This window comes from Dreissena polymorpha, chromosome 3 (assembly GCF_020536995.1).
Source record: "Dreissena polymorpha isolate Duluth1 chromosome 3, UMN_Dpol_1.0, whole genome shotgun sequence".
In the NCBI taxonomy this organism is placed as follows: domain Eukaryota; kingdom Metazoa; phylum Mollusca; class Bivalvia; order Myida; family Dreissenidae; genus Dreissena; species Dreissena polymorpha.
In genome coordinates, this window is record NC_068357.1 from 102707708 (window position 1) to 102729594 (window position 21887).

The 21887-nt window shown below is 41.3% G+C and overlaps 1 protein-coding gene across 3 annotated transcripts in view; it reads right to left on the minus strand.

Moving 5' to 3' along the window:
• Window positions 1-21887, minus strand: part of LOC127872886 (poly [ADP-ribose] polymerase tankyrase-like) — a 255395-nt gene that overhangs the window by 95261 nt on the left and 138247 nt on the right. For all 3 annotated transcript variants that reach the window (XM_052416370.1, XM_052416369.1, XM_052416368.1), the window contains 9 exons: window positions 21166-21245; window positions 20000-20109; window positions 10927-11152; window positions 9295-9454; window positions 8222-8298; window positions 3422-3608; window positions 2611-2688; window positions 2200-2355; window positions 1307-1427 (listed from right to left, as the gene is read on the minus strand). In XM_052416370.1, coding sequence (XP_052272330.1) covers window positions 1307-1427; window positions 2200-2355; window positions 2611-2688; window positions 3422-3608; window positions 8222-8298; window positions 9295-9454; window positions 10927-11152; window positions 20000-20109; window positions 21166-21245 — 1195 coding nt within the window. The remainder of the gene's footprint in view (window positions 1-1306; window positions 1428-2199; window positions 2356-2610; window positions 2689-3421; window positions 3609-8221; window positions 8299-9294; window positions 9455-10926; window positions 11153-19999; window positions 20110-21165; window positions 21246-21887) is intronic.

A 21887-nucleotide genomic window follows, 5' to 3' on the forward strand; every position in this document is an offset into this window, starting at 1 on the left:
TGGATACAATGGTCAAGCGATTGGTAGAACTAGGTTTAGCCCAGCAAAGTATATGGTTCTTCCTAGTTCGGTCGCTTGATGAGCAATAGCATTTTTTATTTTGGGTACACGGTGTTGCTACTATAACGGTGTTACTTCACGTTTTGTAATTTTATCGTGTGCTCATCCACCTCCGGTAGGTATATTTTCAAAGTAACAGGTTTCCACGAGTGAGTAGCCGATTTTTCGTTAGGCTCGTGGTTACCACCGGCTGTTTTTTCGCTGCGGCCTTTTATATCCCACTTTTTTACTCGTATAATATTAAAGAGATCTGTTAGTGAATACTTTGTGCATTCTATTACATTTTGTGATGTTTATTGGGAGGCAAAATATTTTGGAATCGGGTCATTAAACTAGTTAAATGGAGTAATGTGTTGTTTTATCGTTGCAGTCGTAAAATAAATAAAGAAGTTATGGCAATGTAACTAAAGTAATATGCATATTGTAAATGGAAAAAGGGCCATAATTCTTACAAAATGCTTGATACAGTTGTCTGCTCTTGTTTATAGATTGGGGTCATGTTGGTAAAGAAGTTTGCAAAATATGAAAGCAATATGTCAAGGGACTGTGCAAGTTTGCCAAGAATTGGATGAAAATTATGGACTTTTTTTATCACATAAAAGAACTGAATTTTCATTTTCTTCTCAAATTCAAGGGGAGATAATTCTGGACGTATAACTCCGATATTGCTCATTTTCAATAGGGTTTGACTCATCATTCAGATAAAGACACTGCAAGTTAGGAAATAATTGGATGAAAACTGTGGACTTTATTGCGTAAACAAGCCTTATTTAACAATTTTCTCAAATTCAAGGGGAGATAATTCTGAACTTTTTACTCCGATGTAACCCATTTTCAATAGGGTTCGAGTCTTCATTAATATAAAGACACTGAACAAGTTTGAAAAGAATCGGATGAAAACTGTGGACTTTTATAGCGTAAACAAGAAAAAGTCTAACACACGCACACACGGACACGACACCATGACATAAGCTCCTTTGGCTTTTGCCCAGTAGAGCTAATAATGTAAAATTAAAATCATGAAACAAGCTGAAAAGCTAACTAGTTTGTACATGTCTATATTTATGTATACAGGTGACACTGCTTGCTGGAAATAATTAGAAGATTAAAAAACCTGACATGTACACAGTATAAATTACATTTAATCATTTGTCTAAACTCAACTTACAAACTGCAATATTACTAAATTGTTGATGTAAATATAGATGGGAGCAATCAATCTTGTGTAGCTCACAAAGCATATTACCGACAAAGTATTTGACGAGTTCTAGAGGCTGATGATTGAGGGCTGCATACACCACAGGATATCTATTGTACTTGTCCTGACTCTTCATTGAGACACCTTTTTCTACCAACGCCTTGGCCACCTAAAAATAACAATCAATTAACAGGTGAGTCAACAACACTTATGTGTATGCAATCTCCAAGAAAGTTCCAAATTCATGACTGACCAAGGGCTGGTAATGTTGAAGGGACAGTGCATGCCTTGAGCTGCAGTTGTGTGTTCCCACTGGTATGGAGGGCCAGTGTGTTCAAGGGACAGTGCATACCTTGAGCTGCAGTTGTGTGTTCCCACTGGTATGGAGGGCCAGTGTGTTCAAGGGACAGTGCATACCTTGAGCTGCAGTTGTGTGTTCCCACTGGTATGGAGGGCCAGTGTGTTCAAGGGACAGTGCATACCTTGAGCTGCAGTTGTGTGTTCCCACTGGTATGGAGGGCCAGTGTGTTCAAGGGACAGTGCATACCTTGAGCTGCAGTTGTGTGTTCCCACTGGTATGGAGGGCCAGTGTGTTCAAGGGACAGTGCATACCTTGAGCTGCAGTTGTGTGTTCCCGCTGGTATGGAGGGCCAGTGTGTTCAAGAGAAAGTGCATACCTTGAGCTGCAGTTGTGTGTTCCCACTGGTATGGAGGGCCAGTGTGTTCAAGGGACAGTGCATACATACCTTGAGCTGCAGTTGTGTGTTCCCACTGGTATGGAGGGCTAGTGTGTTCAAGGGACAGTGCATACCTTGAGCTGCAGTTGTGTGTTCCCACTGGTATGGAGGGCCAGTGTGTTCAAGAGACAGTGCATACCTTGAGCTGCAGTTGTGTGTTCCCACTGGTATGGAGGGCCAGTGTGTTCAAGGGACAGTGCATACCTTGAGCTGCAGTTGTGTGTTCCCACTAGTATGGAGGGCCAGTGTGTGCAGCAGGTTTTGCTTGTCAGTGTTCTTATAGCTGGACACAGCATTGCGCTCCTTCATGTGGTTCAGGTGACGAAGGGCGATGTGGAACGAGTTGGTCCGCAATGCAGCCTGCAGGATGGAACACATAGAGCTAATGAAGTTCTTATCAATGAAAGCATGTTAATTTTAATGTACATTTTTGGATTTTAATATCAAAATCTTAATTTATAACACTTCTTTCATTATCTCTGTTTAAGGCATCAAACTTATTATTCCCTATAAAATAGTGTAAAATGATTGAAAACAACATGTGGATAATTTGCCACCTCAATTCTTACATTCATGAGGCTGTTTTATAGTATTTGAAAATTACAAGTCCAGTACCTCCACTGCTTTCCCATTGAGTCCGATGCTGTCCAGTACCATGTGGGCGACACCCTGAAGTTCTCCAGACAAGGCAGTCTGCAAGGGAACACAATTGTGGCTGTCAGGTCAGGACAAAACAGTGTCATGGTCTGCAAAGCTGCTTTATTTCTTGTTAAACTTAAAAATGAGCCACACTATGTGAAAAATGGCCCAATGCATGTTCGTAAAGTCTCGTCCCAGGTTAGCCTGTACAGTCCTCCGGGGCTTATGAGGGACAACACTTTCCACCTAAACAAGATTTTCCTTACGAAGAGACTTCCTTTCAAACCACTTATTCCATAAAAGCGGAAAGTGTTGTCCCTGATAAGCCTGTGAGGGCTGCACAGGCTTATCTTGGATGACACTTTACCCAAAATGCATTAAGCCTATTTTTTTTACATGCACTGATTGAGTACAATGTCTACTGGATTTGATCTCCAAAACAACTAAATTATTCTTAAACAGCTCTAAACAACCCAAGTGATGTACTCTGTGTACAGAAACAAAGTCTTGGATCACAAGTTATTCATCTAATGAAACTATGAAAAAGTTTATTGACATCGGGTTGGTTCCTGCTGTTGCGATTTTAAATGGCCAAACATATTAAACATATTAAATGAACAAAGTATAAGCATGCTTGACATAAAAAAATGATATACCAATTATACTCAATTCACAAACATTCACAATCTCTCAAACAGTCAAATAGCTACCACCTCTATAATCCCACAAACAAATCTGCTACAAATGTAAGTGTGACATGGATACAAACCTGGATGTGAATTCTTACCTCATAGATATCAAAGACGGTCTCTTTGTCAGGTGCATGCACCCCCTTGGTGGGTAACCAAGACCACACCGGCAGTTTCTGACCCCCCTCCATGGTGTGGTATTGGCACAGATCCCTCTGCTCAGGGGCAGGGATGACAATAACGCTGTCAACCTTGGCTCCCTTCTGCAGCAACACTATTGCACAACTGCAGCATAAGAAATAAGCCTATTAATGGGACAAATGAGCTTATGCAAGTGAGTAAAGTTTTATCCCAGATTAGCCTGTGAAGTCTGCACAGGCTAATCAGGGATGACATTTTTTAACTAAAGTGAATTTTCGATTAGAAGAACTTACTTTAAACGCAGGCTAATAAGGGACAATACTTAAAAGCACACGTATTAAGTTAAGTTGTCCCATGCTTTTGACTTGCATGTAAGAAACAAACTAGAACCTTTTGCAGCTGCACCTGTGTTTGCTATAATGGCAGCCTTGATTGAATGTACAGAGCATGTGCCTTTAGCAGCTGACACTTGTGTTTGCTATAATGACAGCCTTGATTGATTGTACAGAGCGTGGGCCTTTAGCAGCTGACACCTGTGTTTGATATAATGACAGCCTTGATTGAGTGTACAGAGCAAGGGCCTTTAGCAGCTGACACCTGTGTTTGATATTATGACAGCCTTGATTGAGTGTACAGAGTGTGGGCCTTTAGCAGCTGACACCTGTGTTTGCTATAATGACAGCCTTGATTGAGTGTACCGAGTGTGGGCCTTCAGCTGCTGAAACCTGTGTTTGATATAATGACAGCCTTGATTGAGTGTACAGAGCGTGTGCCTTTAGCAGCTGCACCTGTGTTTGCTATAATGACAGCCTTGATTGAGTGTACAGAGCGTGGGCCTTTAGCAGCTGACACCTGTGTTTGCTATAATGACAGCCTTGATTGAGTGTACAAAGCGTGTGCCTTTAGCAGCTGCACCTGTGTTTGATATAATGACAGCCTTGATTGAGTGTACAGAGCGTGGGCCTTCAGCTGCTGACACCTGTGTTGGGTATAATGACAGCCTTGATTGAGTGTACAGAGCGTGGGCCTTCAGCTGCTGACACCTGTGTTTGGTATTATGACAGCCTTGATTGAGTGTACAGAGCGTGGGCCTTTAGCAGCTGACACCTGTGTTTGCTATAATGACAGCCTTGATTGAGTGTACAGAGCGTGGGCCTTTAGCCGCTGACACCTGTGTTTGATAAAATGGCAGCCTTGATTGAGTGTACCGAGTGTGAGCCTTCAGCTGCTGAGACCTGTGTTTGATATAATGACAGCCTTGATTGAGTGTACAGAGCGTGGGCCTTTAGCAGCTGACACCTGTGTTTGCTATAATGGCAGCCTGGGCCTTTGACAGCTGACACCTGTGTTTGCTATAATGACAGCCTTGATTGAGTGTATAGTGTGGGCCTTCAAAAGCCGACACCTGTGTTTGCTACAATGACAGCCTTGATTGAGTGTACAGTGCGTGGGCCGTTAGCAGCTGACACCTGTTTGCTATAATGACAGCCTTGATTGAGTGTACAGTGCGTGGACCTTAAGCAGCTGACACCTGTGTTTTTGCTATAATGACAGCCTTGATTGAGTGTACAGAGTGTGGGCCTTCAGCTGCTGAAACCTGTGTTTGCTATAATGACAGCCTTGATTGAGTGTTCAGAGCATGTGCCTTTAGCAGCTGACACCTGTGTATGATATAATGACAGCCTTGATTGAATGTACAGAGCGTGGGCCATTAGCAGCTGACACCTGTGTTTGCTATGACAGCCTTGATTGAATGTACAGAGCGTGGGCCATTAGCAGCTGACACCTGTGTTTGATATAATGACAGCCTTGATTGAGTGTACAGAGTGTGGGCCTTCAGCTGCTGAAACCTGTGTTTGCTATAATGACAGCCTTGATTGAGTGTACATAGCGTGGGCCTTTAGAAGATGACACCTGTGTTTGCTGTAATGACAGCCTTGATTGAATGTACAGAGCGTGGGCCTTTAGCAGCTGACACCTGTGTTTGCTATAATGACAGCCTTGATTGAGTGTTCAGAGCATGTGCCTTTAGCAGCTGACACCTGTGTTTGATATAATGACAGCCTTGATTGAGTGTACAGAGCGTGGGCCTTTAGCAGCTGACACCTGTGTTTGCCATAATGACAGCCTTGATTGAGTGTACAAAGCGTGTGCCTTTAGCAGCTGCACCTGTGTTTGATATAATGACAGCCTTGATTGAGTGTACAGAGCGTAGGCCTTCAGCTGCTGACACCTGTGTTGGGTATAATGACAGCCTTGATTGAGTGTACAGAGCGTGGGCCTTCAGCTGCTGACACCTGTGTTTGGTATTATGACAGCCTTGATTGAGTGTACAGAGCGTGGGCCTTTAGCAGCTGACACCTGTGTTTGCTATAATGACAGCCTTGATTGAGTGTACAGAGCGTGGGCCTTTAGCCGCCGACACCTGTGTTTGATAAAATGGCAGCCTTGATTGAGTGTACCGAGTGTGGGCCTTCAGCTGCTGAAACCTGTGTTTGATATAATGACAGCCTTGATTGAGTGTACAGAGCGTGGGCCTTTAGCAGCTGACACCTGTGTTTGCTATAATGGCAGCCTGGGCCTTTGACAGCTGACACCTGTGTTTGCTATAATGACAGCCTTGATTGAGTGTACAGAGCGTGGGCCTTTAGCAGCTGACACCTGTGTTTGCTATAATGGCAGCCTGGGCCTTTGACAGCTGACACCTGTGTTTGCTATAATGACAGCCTTGATTGAGTGTATAGTGTGGGCCTTCAAAAGCCGACACCTGTGTTTGCTACAATGACAGCCTTGATTGAGTGTACAGTGCGTGGGCCGTTAGCAGCTGACACCTGTTTGCTATAATGACAGCCTTGATTGAGTGTACAGTGCGTGGGCCGTTAGCAGCTGACACCTGTGTTTGCTACAATGACAGCCTTGATTGAGTGTACAGTGCGTGGGCCGTTAGCAGCTGACACCTGTTTGCTACAATGACAGCCTTGATTGAGTGTACAGTGCGTGGGCCATTAGCAGCTGACACCTGTTTGCTATAATGACAGCCTTGATTGAGTGTACAGTGCGTGGACCTTAAGCAGCTGACACCTGTGTTTTTGCTATAATGACAGCCTTGATTGAGTGTACAGAGTGTGGGCCTTCAGCTGCTGAAACCTGTGTTTGCTATAATGACAGCCTTGATTGAGTGTACATAGCGTGGGCCTTTAGAAGATGACACCTGTGTTTGCTGTAATGACAGCCTTGATTGAGTGTACATAGCGTGGGCCTTTAGAAGATGACACCTGTGTTTGCTATAATGACAGCCTTGATTGAGTGTACATAGCGTGGGCCTTTAGAAGATGACACCTGTGTTTGCTATAATGACAGCCTTGATTGAGTGTACAGAGCGTGTGCCTTTAGCAGCTGCACCTGTGTTTGATATAATGACAGCCTGGGCCTTTGACAGCTGACACCTGTGTTTGCTATATTGACAGCCTTGATTGAGTGTATAGTGTGGGCCTTCAAAAGCCGACACCTGTGTTTGCTACAATGACAGCCTTGATTGAGTGTACAGTGCGTGGGCCGTTAGCAGCTGACACCTGTTTGCTATAATGACAGCCTTGATTGAGTGTACAGTGCGTGGGCCGTAAGCAGCTGACACCTGTGTTTGCTACAATGACAGCCTTGATTGAGTGTACAGTGCGTGGGCCGTAAGCAGCTGACACCTGTTTGCTACAATGACAGCCTTGATTGAGTGTACAGTGCGTGGGCCGTTAGCAGCTGACACCTGTTTGCTATAATGACAGCCTTGATTGAGTGTACAGTGCGTGGACCTTAAGCAGCTGACACCTGTGTTTTTGCTATAATGACAGCCTTGATTGAGTGTACAGAGTGTGGGCCTTCAGCTGCTGAAACCTGTGTTTGCTATAATGACAGCCTTGATTGAGTGTTCAGAGCATGTGCCTTTAGCAGCTGACACCTGTGTATGATATAATGACAGCCTTGATTGAATGTACAGAGCGTGGGCCATTAGCAGCTGACACCTGTGTTTGATATAATGACAGCCTTGATTGAGTGTACAAAGCGTGTGCCTTTAGCAGCTGCACCTGTGTTTGCTATGACAGCCTTGATTGAATGTACAGAGCGTGGGCCATTAGCAGCTGACACCTGTGTTTGCTATGACAGCCTTGATTGAATGTACAGAGCGTGGGCCATTAGCAGCTGACACCTGTGTTTGATATAATGACAGCCTTGATTGAGTGTACAGAGTGTGGGCCTTCAGCTGCTGAAACCTGTGTTGGGTATAATGACAGCCTTGATTGAGTGAACATAGCGTGGGCCTTTAGAAGATGACACCTGTGTTTGCTGTAATGACAGCCTTGATTGAATGTACAGAGCGTGGGCCTTTAGCAGCTGACACCTGTGTTTGCTATAATGACAGCCTTGATTGAGTGTTCAGAGCATGTGCCTTTAGCAGCTGACACCTGTGTTTGATATAATGACAGCCTTGATTGAATGTACAGAGCGTGGGCCATTAGCAGCTGACACCTGTGTTTGCTATGACAGCCTTGATTGAATGTACAGAGCGTGGGCCATTAGCAGCTGACACCTGTGTTTGATATAATGACAGCCTTGATTGAATGTACAGAGTACATGTAATTATAAACATGGTCTATATGTCGCAAAGCATCATATGTTTATTAATTAAATGCATGTCTAAAAATATGAGTTGCAAAAGGTCAGCATGAACTGATGTCACTGCACATGGGCACATAACCGCCTACCTGTCATGTTTATACTTGACAGCCAGAGACAATGCAGTGTGGCCATCCTTGTCAGTGCTCAACAGAGGAACATTCCTCTGAAAAATACAGGCAATGTTTACAGTATTTATTCTTAAACTGAACACTGCAATTGAAAAAATAAAAGACTTCAATAATTTTTTCAATATTCAATGTTAAGTGCAGTAAAACTAAAATAAGTATCCAATGTGAAAGATTTTTTCCATTCAAATTTAAATTAATTCCACAATGCAAACTGACATCCATATACAAATTATCATTGTTGAACAAACCTTGTTTGAATACATTGAACGCTAATCTCACTCTGGAACTTACGCAATAGTGTATTCTGAGACAGTATTTAAAATGAAAAGATAAAATCTACATTGTGAAAGTGATTCATAAATAAAACTAGTTTTTATAGCAAGGCAATCCCTGAACCATCAGACTTGTGAAGGTCAAAATACACATCCCATAATTTTCTCATTTTTTCTGTCTTTATTTTGAAACTAAAACAAACAAGCAAATTCGTTGAATTGATATCCCCCGCCAATTTGGACACAAATATTTCTGGACGGTTGGACAACGCCAACGTGCATCATCCTCTTATCCATTTATATACTCCCACCAAGTTTTAATAAAATCTTCCAAAGCACTTCAAAGATATGGCTCCGGACACAAACAAGCATTTTTTCAAGATACAAAGGGCCATTACTCCGTTATTATCCAATGGTGTACAATTCCATTTGGCCTGCATCATCCTCTAATCCATATATATACTCATACCAAGTTTCAATCAAATCCGCCAAAGCACTTCCAAGATATGGCTCTGGACACAAAAGTGCCGGACGGACGGACAGACGGACGGAAAGACGGACGGACGGACAAGGCCAAAACAATATTTCTCCGCCTATGGCGAGGGATAAAAAACAATTGTGTACCTTAAACCCCTTCAAAACTTTATCAGGGTTCATTTTGACAAGGTACACCTGATGAATAAAAATCACCATTGATCATTAATTTGTCAATGACACCCCTGCATCCCATCAACAAGTACAGACCACATCAGGACCTACCTGGAGCAGGTGCACACAGGAGATGGTAGCCCCCCGCATGGCCGCCAGGTGTAGAGGGGAGCGACCCTGTTCGTCTCGTGCATCCAACTCCTTGTTGTTCATAGCGTCTGTAAGAACACTGCACAGCTCTATAGGGTCCAGGCGACTCACACTCTCTGGGCTACAATAGGAGTTAAAGGTTAGTAAGTTCTTTGTTGTTTTGAATTTTTACAGCAGGCTGTCAACTGCCTTATCTTAGAAAAAACTAAACTAAAATAAAACAAGAGGGCCAAAGGCCCGTAGGTGCTCACCTGAGACCAACAAGGCCTTAAATGTTTTGACCAAGTTTTGTTGAGATAGAGCACTATGGGTGGCCTCTAGAGCAATCTCAAGCTTTTCTTTAATTTGATCCAGTGACCTAGTGTTTGATTCCACGCCACCAAGCTTTAAACTGAGATATCATTGGGACAAATATTCTGAGCACGTTTGACATTCAAGTGATATATTGTTATAATGTAAGCAGACATATCAATTTCGTTTTTGAAACTGGATTATTCTACATTATTCTATCCAACATATATAAGACATATTTAACAGTACATTACATACAAGTCAATAAATATCTTCATCTTTATCATCATCAATCCCTTGACCCGTTTGGCCTTTTGGGAGATATGAGCGACAACGATACAGAAATCCTCCTCCAGTCAGGTCTGTTGTGTGCTGCTTAGAGTAATTCATCCATGGGAAGGGATGTCCATTCTTTTCCATTATCCATCCAGCTTTTCTTCTGACGGCCTCAATGTTGACCTCTCTCTAGCGTGCCCTGGATAACAGTCTTTCAAAGAGTGTTGTGCCTGGTGACATGTCCTAACCAAGACAACTTTTGTCATTTGACGGTCGTCAGTAGGGGCTCTTGTGGACCAACAAGTGCTGCAGTCATGTTCCGGACATACTCGTTGATCTTGTGCTCCGTATAGGAGATGCAGAGCAGTGTTTGGAGACATTTAGGTTCAAATGCCTGTATCCAGTGATCAGTGTCCGCGTGAAGCGTCCAGGTCTCACAGCCTAGAGTAGGTTGGAGACTACGAGGGACTTATAGAGCCTGTACTTGGTGGGAAAGCTTATGGAATTGCTTGTTCAAAACCTGCTTCGTCTAGCCATCGCTGCCGTAGCCATGGCAATTCTTATTTGGACCTCAGCAGTACTGGTACCATCTTTGGACAAGTTGCGGCCAAGTACTTGAAGCTGGTCACTTCTTATAGCTTCTCTACATTCAGGAGGATGCCTGTGCTGTTGTTGGTCGTGCTGTTCACCATAATCTTCAACTTCTCCGTGCTGACCTCCATCCTGTATGCTCTTGCCCTTTCATAGAAAGAGTCTGTTGGTGAGATCTTGAAGTTCACTGCTGGAGACACCCATGAGGTAAATATCATCAGCAAATCTCAAGTTGGAAATGGGCCTTCCATGGATAAAGTTAGGGGTATGGTGGTCATTGAGAGGAGTCTCCTGCATTATCTTCTCAAGGAAAATGTGAACATGAATATCTTACAGATTGTTTATCATTAAAAGCAATATTCAGAACAGGCAGATTTTTACAAAACACAAACACACCGTTATAATTCATCATATACAAAGTCACAGGATGCTTACTCTGACTGCGTGATGAAGGCGTAATGCAAAGGCAACCTCTGTTTCTCGTCCTTGGCAAACACATTGGCGCCTCGTGATATCAGGTATTCCTCAAGCTCTGTGCTGGCATTTGTAGTTCCAAGGTTTGCAAGTACAGCAGAATGAAGTGCTGAAAACTTTCCTGCATTCACGTCAGCACCAGCATCAATCAATAGCCGCACTACTTCAATAACATGACCATCAGAACCTGCAAGTAATTGATGATTACTTATTAAAGATATCAGTTTTAAACAGTATTAGGAAAGATTCCACTTTCCATCAGCCATTAATTTAGGGTCGTGAAATCTTGATTATTTGCCAAAGCATAATAAAACATGACTATTGCCAAGCAATATATGTCCCCTATCGGCTCCACCATTGTCAGAAATATTTAATATTTTATTTTTTTTCTTTGTTGCCATAGCAACCAGAATTTTTGACGTAGGAACAAAATGAGATGACATGCATAATGTCCATATTGCCATCTATCCATGTTTCAAGTTTCATTTAAAAATATTAAGAACTTTTAAAGTTATCGCAGGATCCAGAAAAGTGTGACAGACTCACAGACTGACGGACACACAGAGCGCAAACCATAAGTCCCCTCCGGTGAAACCGGTAGGGGACAATAAGGTTGTCATTACTGCACAATAAAAAGTTAATTCTGATGAAAATCTTTATATTGAAACAAGAAATGTGTTTGTCGGAAACACTATGTCCCCTTCTGCGCCGCTTTGATTTTTTTTTACCTTTGACCTTGAAGGATGACCTTGACCTTTCACCACTCAAAATGTGCAGCTCCATGAGATACACATGCAGGCTAAATATAAAGTTGCTATCTTCAATATTGCAAAAGTTATGGCAAAATGTTAAAGTTGGAGCAAACAAACCAACAGGCAGACCAACAGACAGGGCAAAAACAATATGTCCCCCACTATAGAGGTGGAGGCCACAAAAATTTGTTTTCATATACATGGAATAAACGGCTAAAGAAACTAACATTACAAGAGGGCCAAAATGTCCCTAGTTTGCTCACCTGAGAGGAGTCGGTTCATTCAATCTTTACCTAATGTCAAACTTGACCTAGATATTGACCAGACAAACATCCTGGTCAAGTTTCATCATTGTTGAACCAAAACTCTGGCGTAAGGAGTGTTTTTGTTTTTGTAAGATTTGAAATGGTGACCTATATTTTGAGTTGACCCCCCCTTACCAAACATCAAACTTTGCTTACAAGGATTTTGTATAATATAATGAAAATTCAGACAATCTAAGGGCAATTATTATGGCATTAATTATGTTATTTTGCTCATCATCAAAATTGACTGAGATCTTTCTGCAACTTTGATAAAGAATGCTTGAGAAATGTGAATGCTAGAGTGTTTACAAACCAAGTGTGGACGGATGGACAGCGGACAAAGACCAATCCTAAAACCTCACCTGAGCAATCAGGTGAGCTAAAATGTGTGTTTCACCTACTGAGTCATTTTCCAACGTGTCAAGAAATCAACAAGAGGGCCATGATGGCCCTGTATCGCTCCACTGTTTTTTAATGCGAAAAAAACGCGCAATGCGCATGGGCTGAAATGTACTCAAGCATGTGACTTTCTCTGTCTATCCCTCGTCCCACTGGGCGCTTAAAGTTGGAAGGATGAGCATTTTTATATATGGAAAAAGTTACTACCGTGTTAACTAAACAGACTAAAAAGCCCGGGAATAGTTCCTTTGAAGCACAGTCCCATTGCTTATAACGTAGGTACATTTATCTCTCCAAAAGATATTGTCGTTCTTTCTATTTCACATATTTTTAGATGCTGAAGATCAAATATACGCATTTGATTTGAAACAGATTCACAAGACCGGTAGGAATCAAAATGCCTTAACCCTTTACCAAACGACACATTTTGGACTTTCCCAATTTGAAAAAGGTTGCAAATGACAATTAAATTGTAATTGAATATTAAGGAAATAATCAAGTAGGGTAGAAATAATTGTGATAAAAGGAGAAATTGCTCATATTGAGCAATTTCTCATTTTATCATAATTATTTATAAAGTCGTCAGCTATAAACCCGTAAAATCCTGTTGGTGATTGGTAAAGGGTTAATATTCTCTGGTTCCTTCGTAGAGCCTTTCACACATTTATAACAAATACAACAGTAGCATCTTTCTTTGTAAAGAATCATCTCAAACGAGGGCTGTTTGTAAAACATGCATGCCCCCCCCCCCATATGGGCTGTCAGTTGTAGTGGCAGCCATTGAGTGAATACGTTTTTTGGCACTGTGACCTTGACCTTTGACCTAGTGACCTAAAAATCAATAGGGGTCCATCTGTGAGTCATGATTAATGTTCCTATAAAATTTCATGATACTAGGCGTAAGCTTTCTTTAGTTATCATCCGGAAACCATTTTACTGTGTGAAGTCACCGTGACCTTGACCTTTGACCTAGTGACCTGAAAGTCAATAGGGGTCATCTGCGAGTCATGATAAATGTACCTATGAAGTTTCATGATCCTAGGCGTAAGCGTTCTTGAGTTGTAATCCGGAAACCATTTTTCTAAGTTGAGTCACCGTGACCTTTGACCTAGTGACCTGATAATCAATAGGGGTAATCTGCAAGTCATGATCCATGTACCTATGAAGTTTCATGATCCTTGGAATAAGCGTTCTTGAGTTATCATCCAGAAAACATTTTACTATTTCAGGTCACAGTGACCTTGACTTTTCACCTGAGAATCAATAGGGGTCATCTGCGAATCATGATCAATGCACCTATGAAGTTTCATGATCCTAGGCATAAAACGTTCTTGAGTTATCATAATAAAACATGACTATTGCCAAGCAATATATGTCCCCTATCGGCTCCACCATTGTCAGAAATATTTAATATTTTATTTTTTTCTTTGTTGCCGGAAACCATTTTACTATTTCCGGTCACCGTGACCTTAACCTTTGACCTAGTGACCTGAAAATCAATAGGGGTCATCTGCGAGTCATGATCAATGTACCTATGAAGTTTCATGATCATAGGCATAAGCGTTCTTGAGTTATCATCCGGAAAACATTTTACTATTTCGGGTCACCGTGACCTTGACCTTTGACCTAGTGACCTCAAAATCAACAGGGGTCATCTGCGAGTCATGATCAATGTACCTATGAAGTGTCATGATCCTAGGCCTAAGCATTCTTGAGTTATCATCCAGAAACCATCTGGTGGACAGACATACGGACGACGGACGGACCAACATGTGCAAAACAATAAACACCCTCTTCTTTGAAGAGGGGCATAAATATAATTAACAACTCACACATCCCTTAGACCAACAGGCCTGAGAATATTATGATAATCTAAAGATTATGTCTTATATTTATAAATGTATTTAATTAAGTAATACATTTGACTTTTAAGATCAATTCATAACTTATATTAAGAAAATTATAAAATGATCAGAAATTTATATGGATCGTTGAGCAATTGACAATCATATCTCCACAATTCATGAGTCAAAATTCACAAATGGAACAATGAATCATTAGTTATTAAAAAGCAGCATATACGATAGTTAAAAACATTGCACTTCATTAATTCCAACACCTCTTGGATACAAAGTTTGAGTTTACAATGCAGTATCATATATTGACTTTTCTGGAAACAATTAAGTTCATGGAAGTTGTGTTTTAAAATCAATAAGATATTATTAAACTGGCTTAAACACTACAAAAAGGACATTAAATAAAAATGTCATCCAAATTTTTTTTATCCGGATATATGGTCACTTTCGACATATTTAAATAAATCCAGACTTTTTGCAGTTTATAAGAAAAACATTCAGAACACATGTTCTTACTTCAATTCCTTTTTAAGCAGTCACCATCTGATCTAAAATGGCACTAAATGACAGGGTTTTATCTCATGTTTACAAGATGTTGTTGTTGTTGTTGGTCACAGCCACATGGCCGCAGTAATCTCCCCTGGTAAACGTCATATGTTCAGTTTTGTGACCTCCCGGGACAGGGTCAAATTTGAGCCCTGGGGAATAATTTGAACAAATTTGGTAGAGAACTATTAGATATCACAGCATACCAAATTTAGGTGCCCTAGGCTCTATAATTAAGAACAAGAAGATTTTTGAAGTTTGCACAAAATAGGCCTTATTTAAGCATATGTTCATTTTTGTGACCCCTGGGGCAAGGTCAAATTTGTTCCCAGGGGCATAATTTGAAAAAACTAAGTAAAGCACTATTAGATGTCACTACCTACCAAATTTGATAGAAATAGGCCCAATGGTTATGGACAAGAAGATTTTTATAGTTTGCACAAAATGGGCCCAATATAAGCAAATGTTCAATTTTGTGACCCCTGGGGAACAGTCAAATTTGATCCCAGGGGCTTAATTTGAACAAACTTGGTAGAGGACTATAAGATGTCATTACATACCAAATTTGGTAGCGCTATGCCATACGGTTATGGATGAGAAGATTTTTTAAGTTTGCACAAGGACTTATATAAGCAAATTTTCAATTTTTTGATCCCCCAGGGCGGGGTCAAATTTGACCCCAGGGGCATAATTTGAACAAACTTGGTAGAGGACTATGAGATGACACTACATACCAAATTTGGTTGCCCTAGGCCCAATGGTTATGGACAAGAAGATTTTTAAAGTCTTCACAAAATAGGCCTTATATAAGCAAATCTATAATTTTTTGACCCCGGGGCAGGGTCAAATTTGACCCCAGGGGCTTAATTTGAACAAACTTGGTAGAGGACAATAAGATGTCACTACATACCAAATTTGGTAGCCCTTGGCCCAATGGTTATGGACAAGAAGATTTTTAAAGTTTTCACAAAATAGGCCTTATATAAGCAAATGTTCAATTTTTTTACCCCACGGGGCAGAGTCAAATGTGACCCCAGGGGCATAATTTGAACAAACTTGGTAGAAGACTATAAGATGTCACTACATAGCAAATTTGGTAGCCCTAGGCCCAAAGGTTATGGTTAAAAAGATTTTAAAGTTTGCACAAAGTAGGCCTTATATTAGTAAATTTTCTATTTTTTAACCCCCCGGGGCAGGGTCAAATTTGACCCCAGAGGCATAATTTGAACAAACTTGGTAGAGGACTATAAGATGTCACTACATAGAAAATTTGGTAGCCCTAAGCGCAATGGTTATGGACAAGAGGATTTTTAAAGTTTGCACAAAATAGGCCTTATAAAAGCAAATTTTTTTTTTTTTAACCCCCCGGGACAGGTTCAAATTTGACCCCAGGGGCATAGTTTGAACAAACTTGGTAGAAAACTATAAGATGTCACTACATACCAAATTTGGTAGCCCTAGGCCCAATGGTTATTGACAAGAAGATTTTTAAAGTTTGCACAAAATAGGCCTTATATAGCAAATTTTCAATTTTTTAACCCCCCGGGGCAGGGTCAAATTTGACCCCAGGGGCATAATTTGAACAAACTTGGTAGAGGACTATAAGATGTCACTACATACCAAATTTGGTAGCCCTACTCCATACGGTTATGGACAAGAAGATTTTAAAAGTTTGCACAAAATAGGCCTTATATAAGCAAATTTTCAATTTTTTGACCCCCCGGGGCAGGGTAAAATTTGACCGCAGGGGCATAATTTGAACAAACTTAGTAGAGGACTATAAGATGTCAGTACATACCAAGTTTAGTAGCCCTAGGCCCAATGGTTCTTGACAAGAAGATTTATAAAGTTTGCACAAAATAGGCCTTATATAAGTAAATTTTCAATTTTTTGACCCCCAGGGGCAAAGTCAAATTTGACCCCAGGGGCATAATTTGAACAAATTTGAAAGAGGTTCACCACAGGAACATTCCTGAGAAATTTCATCAGAATTGGACCAGTAGTTTAGGAGAAGAAGATGTTTAAAGAAAAAGTTAACGCACGGACGCACACACGACGGACACAGGACCAAGACATAAGCCCCGCTGGCCTTTGGCCAGTGGAGCTAATAAAACCAATGTATTGACTCTAAGTTTAAGGTCAAGGTCACAGGGGTAAAAAAATTTGTGCGTATGGAAAGGCCATTTCCATAAACAAATGCATACCAAATATGAAGGTTATATCTCAAGGGACATAGAAGTTATGAGCATTTTTCGAAACCTAAACGCAAAGTGTGACGGAGAGACGGACAGACAGACAGTCCGATCACAATATGCCCCCTTTTCTTCGAAAGGGGGCATAAAAACATCCAACCTCGAATAACAATTAACACATAAATGATACACAGAACTACACTGTATTATAATTATTACATTAATAATCAAAGGGGAGTAACTACTGTAAACTTAAATGCAATATTTAGAAGAGTTGTCTTGCATGTTACATGACCTTAATTCATGATTGTTTAAAAGCCTTTTTACTATATAAATATAAGGAAAACTGCCCCGTCCCCCTGGCAACCATGTTTTTCAACGGACCGGAACCATTTTCAAACTTAACTCACGTATCTAGGTAACAAAAGTTCTGACAAATTTCATGAAAATTGGGCCAAAAATGTGACTTCTAGAGGGTTGACATGTTTACACTATATACATATAGAGAAAAATGCCCCGCCCACTGGCGGCCATGTTTTTTCACCGATCTGGACCATTTTCGAACTTGTTCAAGAAATCAATAAAACCAATGTTTCGACCAACTTTCATGATGATTGGGCAAAAATTGTGACTTCCAGAGTGTTTACAAGGTTTCTCTATAGCCATATAAGGAAAACTGCCCCGCCCACTGGCGGCCATGTTTTTAAATGGACCAGAATCACTTTTGAACTCAACCAACATATCATTAAGACAAACATTTTGACAAAGTTACATGAAGATTGGGCATGAAATGTGACTTCTACAGTGTTTACAAGTTTTTTCATTTTTTTTTTGACCTAGTGACCTAGTTTTTGACCCGGCACGACCCAGTTTCGAACTCGACCCAGATTTTATTGGGACGAAGCTTATGACCAAGTTTCATGAAGATCCGACAATAAATGTGACTTCTAAAGTGTTTACGAACAAATGTTAACAGACGGACGGACGGACGACGGACAAAGACCGGTCACAAAAGCTCACCTGAGCAATCAGGTGAGCAAAAAATAAAAATCAATTAAATATATAAGTTCTCTCCTTTCTTTTACAGTCATTAAAATAGGCAATAATTTTGGTCAAGAAAGCTTGCAATCTGAAACAGTCTGCAAACAGATGAATAAAGAATCTGAGTGAGCCAAGATCTTAATTAAACAAAATCAGGTCATACAAACCAACTGAAAATTTCTACCAGTGTTTGTCATGTTTCTTCTGACCTTACCTACTTACCCCTGTAGTGGTATAGCCCCCTGACCTACTAACCCCTGTAGTGGTACATTCCCCTGACCTACTTACCCCTGTAGTGGTATAGCACCAAGATCTACTTACCCCTCTTGTGGTATAGCCCCCCCCCCCGTTCTATTTTCCCCTGTTGTGGTATAGCCCCCTGAACTACTTACCCCTTAAGTGTACAGCCCCCTTACATACTTACCCCTTAAGTGGTACAGCCGCCTGACCTACTTACCCCTTAAGTGTACAACCTCATTACCTACTTACCCCTTCAGTATACATACCATTCACTTACCCTTGAAGTGGTAAAGCCCCCTACCCCAGTAGTGGTACAGCGACCTGACCTACTAACCCCTTAATTGTACAGCTCCTTACATACTTAACCCTGTAGTGGTCCAGTCCCTGACCTACTTACCCTGTAGTGGTAAAGCCCCATGAACTACCTACAGCCATGTGACCTAATTACCCCTGTAGTGGTGCAGCCACCTGACCTACTTACCCCTTAAGTGTACAGTCCCCTTACATACTTAACCCTGTAGTGGTACATTCACTGACCTACTTACCCTGTAGTGGTAAAGCCCCATGGACTACTTACAGCCACCTGACCTACTTACCCCTTAAGTGTACAGCCCCCTTACATACTTAACCCTGTAGTGGTACATTCCCTGACCTACTTACCCTGTAGTGGTAAAGCCCCATGAACTAACTACAGCCCCCTGACCTACTTACCCCTGTAGTCGTACAGCCCCTTAAACTACTGACCCATGCAGTGGTACAGCTATCTGACCTACTTACCCCTGTAGTGGTTTAGCCCCCTGACGTTTATCCCTGTATTGGTACAGCCGCAACCCCTACAGTAATAAAGCCCCATGATCTACTTAACCCTGTGGCGGTACAGTCCCTGACCATCTTACCCCTGTAGTGGTAAAGCCTCCTGAACTACTTACAACCAACTGAACAACTTTCCCCTGTAGTGGTACAGCCACCTTACATACTTGCCTTTGTAGCAATATAGCCCCCCCCCCCTGACATACTTACCCATGTAGTGGTAAAGCCCCCTGAACTACTGACCCCTTTAGTGGTACAGCCATCTGACCTACTTACCCCTGCGACAGTATAGCCCCCTGACCTATTTACCCCTGTATTGGTACAGCCACCCGACATACTTACCCCTTTTGTGGTACAGCCCCCTGGCCTACTTACCACTTTAGTGGTAAAGCCCCCTGAACTACTGACCCTTGTAGTGGTATAGCCCTCTGACTTATTAACCCCTGTATTGGTACAGCCATCTGACCTACTTATCCCCGAGTTGGTACAGACACCTGACCTTCTTGCCCCTGTAGTGGTACAGTCACCTGACCTACTTACCCCTTAAGTGTACAGCCCCCTTACATACCCCTGTCGTGGTATAGCCCCCCTGACCTACTTACCCCTGTAGTTGTACAGCCACCTGACCTACTTACCACTTAAATGCACAGCCCCCTTGCATACCACTCTTGTGGTATATCCCGCTGACCTACTTACCCCTGTAGTGGTACAGCCACCTGACCTACTTACCCCTTAAGTGTACAGCCCCCTTACATACTTACCCCTGTAGTGGTATAACCCCCCCTGACCTACTTACCCTGTAGTGGTAAAGCCCCCTGACCTAATTACTCCTGTAGTGGTGCAGCCACCTGACCTACTTACCCCTTAAGTGTACAGCCCCCTTACATACTTACCCCTGTAGTGGACGGCCACTTGGAGGGGCTGGAGACCTGTCTTTGTGTTCACAGCATTCACATCAGCCCCAGCCTTGATCAGACTCTCCACAATTGAAACGTCTCCAATCCTACATTAGATATCTTGGTTAAATGGAGCCTCATTCTTGGAAACTTGGACTTAATGCATGTGCTTAAAGTGTCATCCCAATTAGCCTATGCAGTCTACACTGGTTTATCTGGGACCACACTTTCCGCCTACACTGGATTTTCACTTACAAGACATTTCCTTTAAACAAAAAATAACATAAAAGTGTAAAGTGTAACCCCTGATTAGCAGACTGCTTGGACAGCACTACCGTAATAACTCTAAGTCTTCGGACACTCTAAGTTTTCGGACACCCTCTGTTTTGGCCAAAATAATTATTTTTCGAGACTCTTAATTTTTAGACACTATATTTTACAGCGCGCTTTTACCAGATTTCTGCACTGAATTCACTTATCTTGTGACACTTTGATCATGGGGGTTTTACAAACGGATTAAGGTCATAAAACTAGGGTGACGCATGCCTGAGGGCAATGGACCATAACATTTGCGTAATTGGGTGAATATTCAATAACCATGTATACCGGTAGAAAACAATTGCTTCACCCAACAGTATTTTTAATCATATCTTCCTATTAAAAAAGCAGTATGTTGAATGTTTGTCCTTTTTTATTCTGTATCATTTCAAGCAAGAGTAAGGAAAGCTGTGAAGTTGTTTTTATTTTAAAGTAGAAACACTATTGTGCATTTAATTTTTGTCTCTAAGTTTTCGGATACCTGTCATTTGTGACTATTTTCCGTACCTAAATCTTGTATTATTTTTAATTGTCTGAAAACTTATGAGTCATTACGGTATATGGATATGAATTAGCCCAGTTTTCCCAGAACGTGGCTGAACGTTATGTATTGTTCATACACAGGGATTGCAACAAAATTATGTAATGTCCAGCATGCCCCACAACATCTACAGCACAGCCACATTTTGCAATATTTGCTTTACATTTCCCATCTCATTTATATTATTGCAGTTTTCTGCATTGCAAAAGGTCTGATTATATGAAATGTTGGTAAACAGCCAATCACCAGTATATACAAATGTATTGACAACAAAATTCTCAGGTAAAGATTGCAAACTCCTTACTCTACAGCCTTGTGCAACGGGGTGGAAAGACCTGCCACTGTGTTGCCATAAGTCACATTCACATTGGCTCCACACGCAATCTGGAATGAACAAGAAATGCAAAAACTTGCAGTCTATCATAATCTGAGCCTTGCTTTTGGAAAACTGGGCTAAATGCAGGTGCATACAGTGTTGTCCCATATCAGTCTCTGCAGTCCAATAAAGCTAACCAGGGATGGCACTTTTCCTCTTGTTAGTATTTACCTTTATATTAACATGTATACTCAAAATCAAAGAATATTTCGCAAAACATTAAGTAAAACAATTTTTTTAAATAAAATTCATTTTAATTATTAAATACTTACCTGCTATCTCATGCTTCTTCTTTCCAAGGGGAATTAACTCATCCGGAATTTTAACTGGGAATCCGCCACCTCAATACCGTAATACAGGCCAGGTTAAACATAGTGCAATGCAACCTAGCCAAAAATCGGTAACCAACCCTCAATATTCTTTCAATATATATACAAAAATATTAATCGAATAGCGGGGTGGGGGGTGGGACTTACCAAGCAGGTAAGTATTAATAATTAAAATGAATTTTATTTTAAAAATTTGTTTTAATGTCATAAATACTGACCTGCTATCTCATGCTGATTTTGCAGCTGCGGTGGGAAGGTTCGTATATATTTTCCCAACACAGTAGAACCCATAAACAGGGTTATCAGCTAATGATAGCAAAA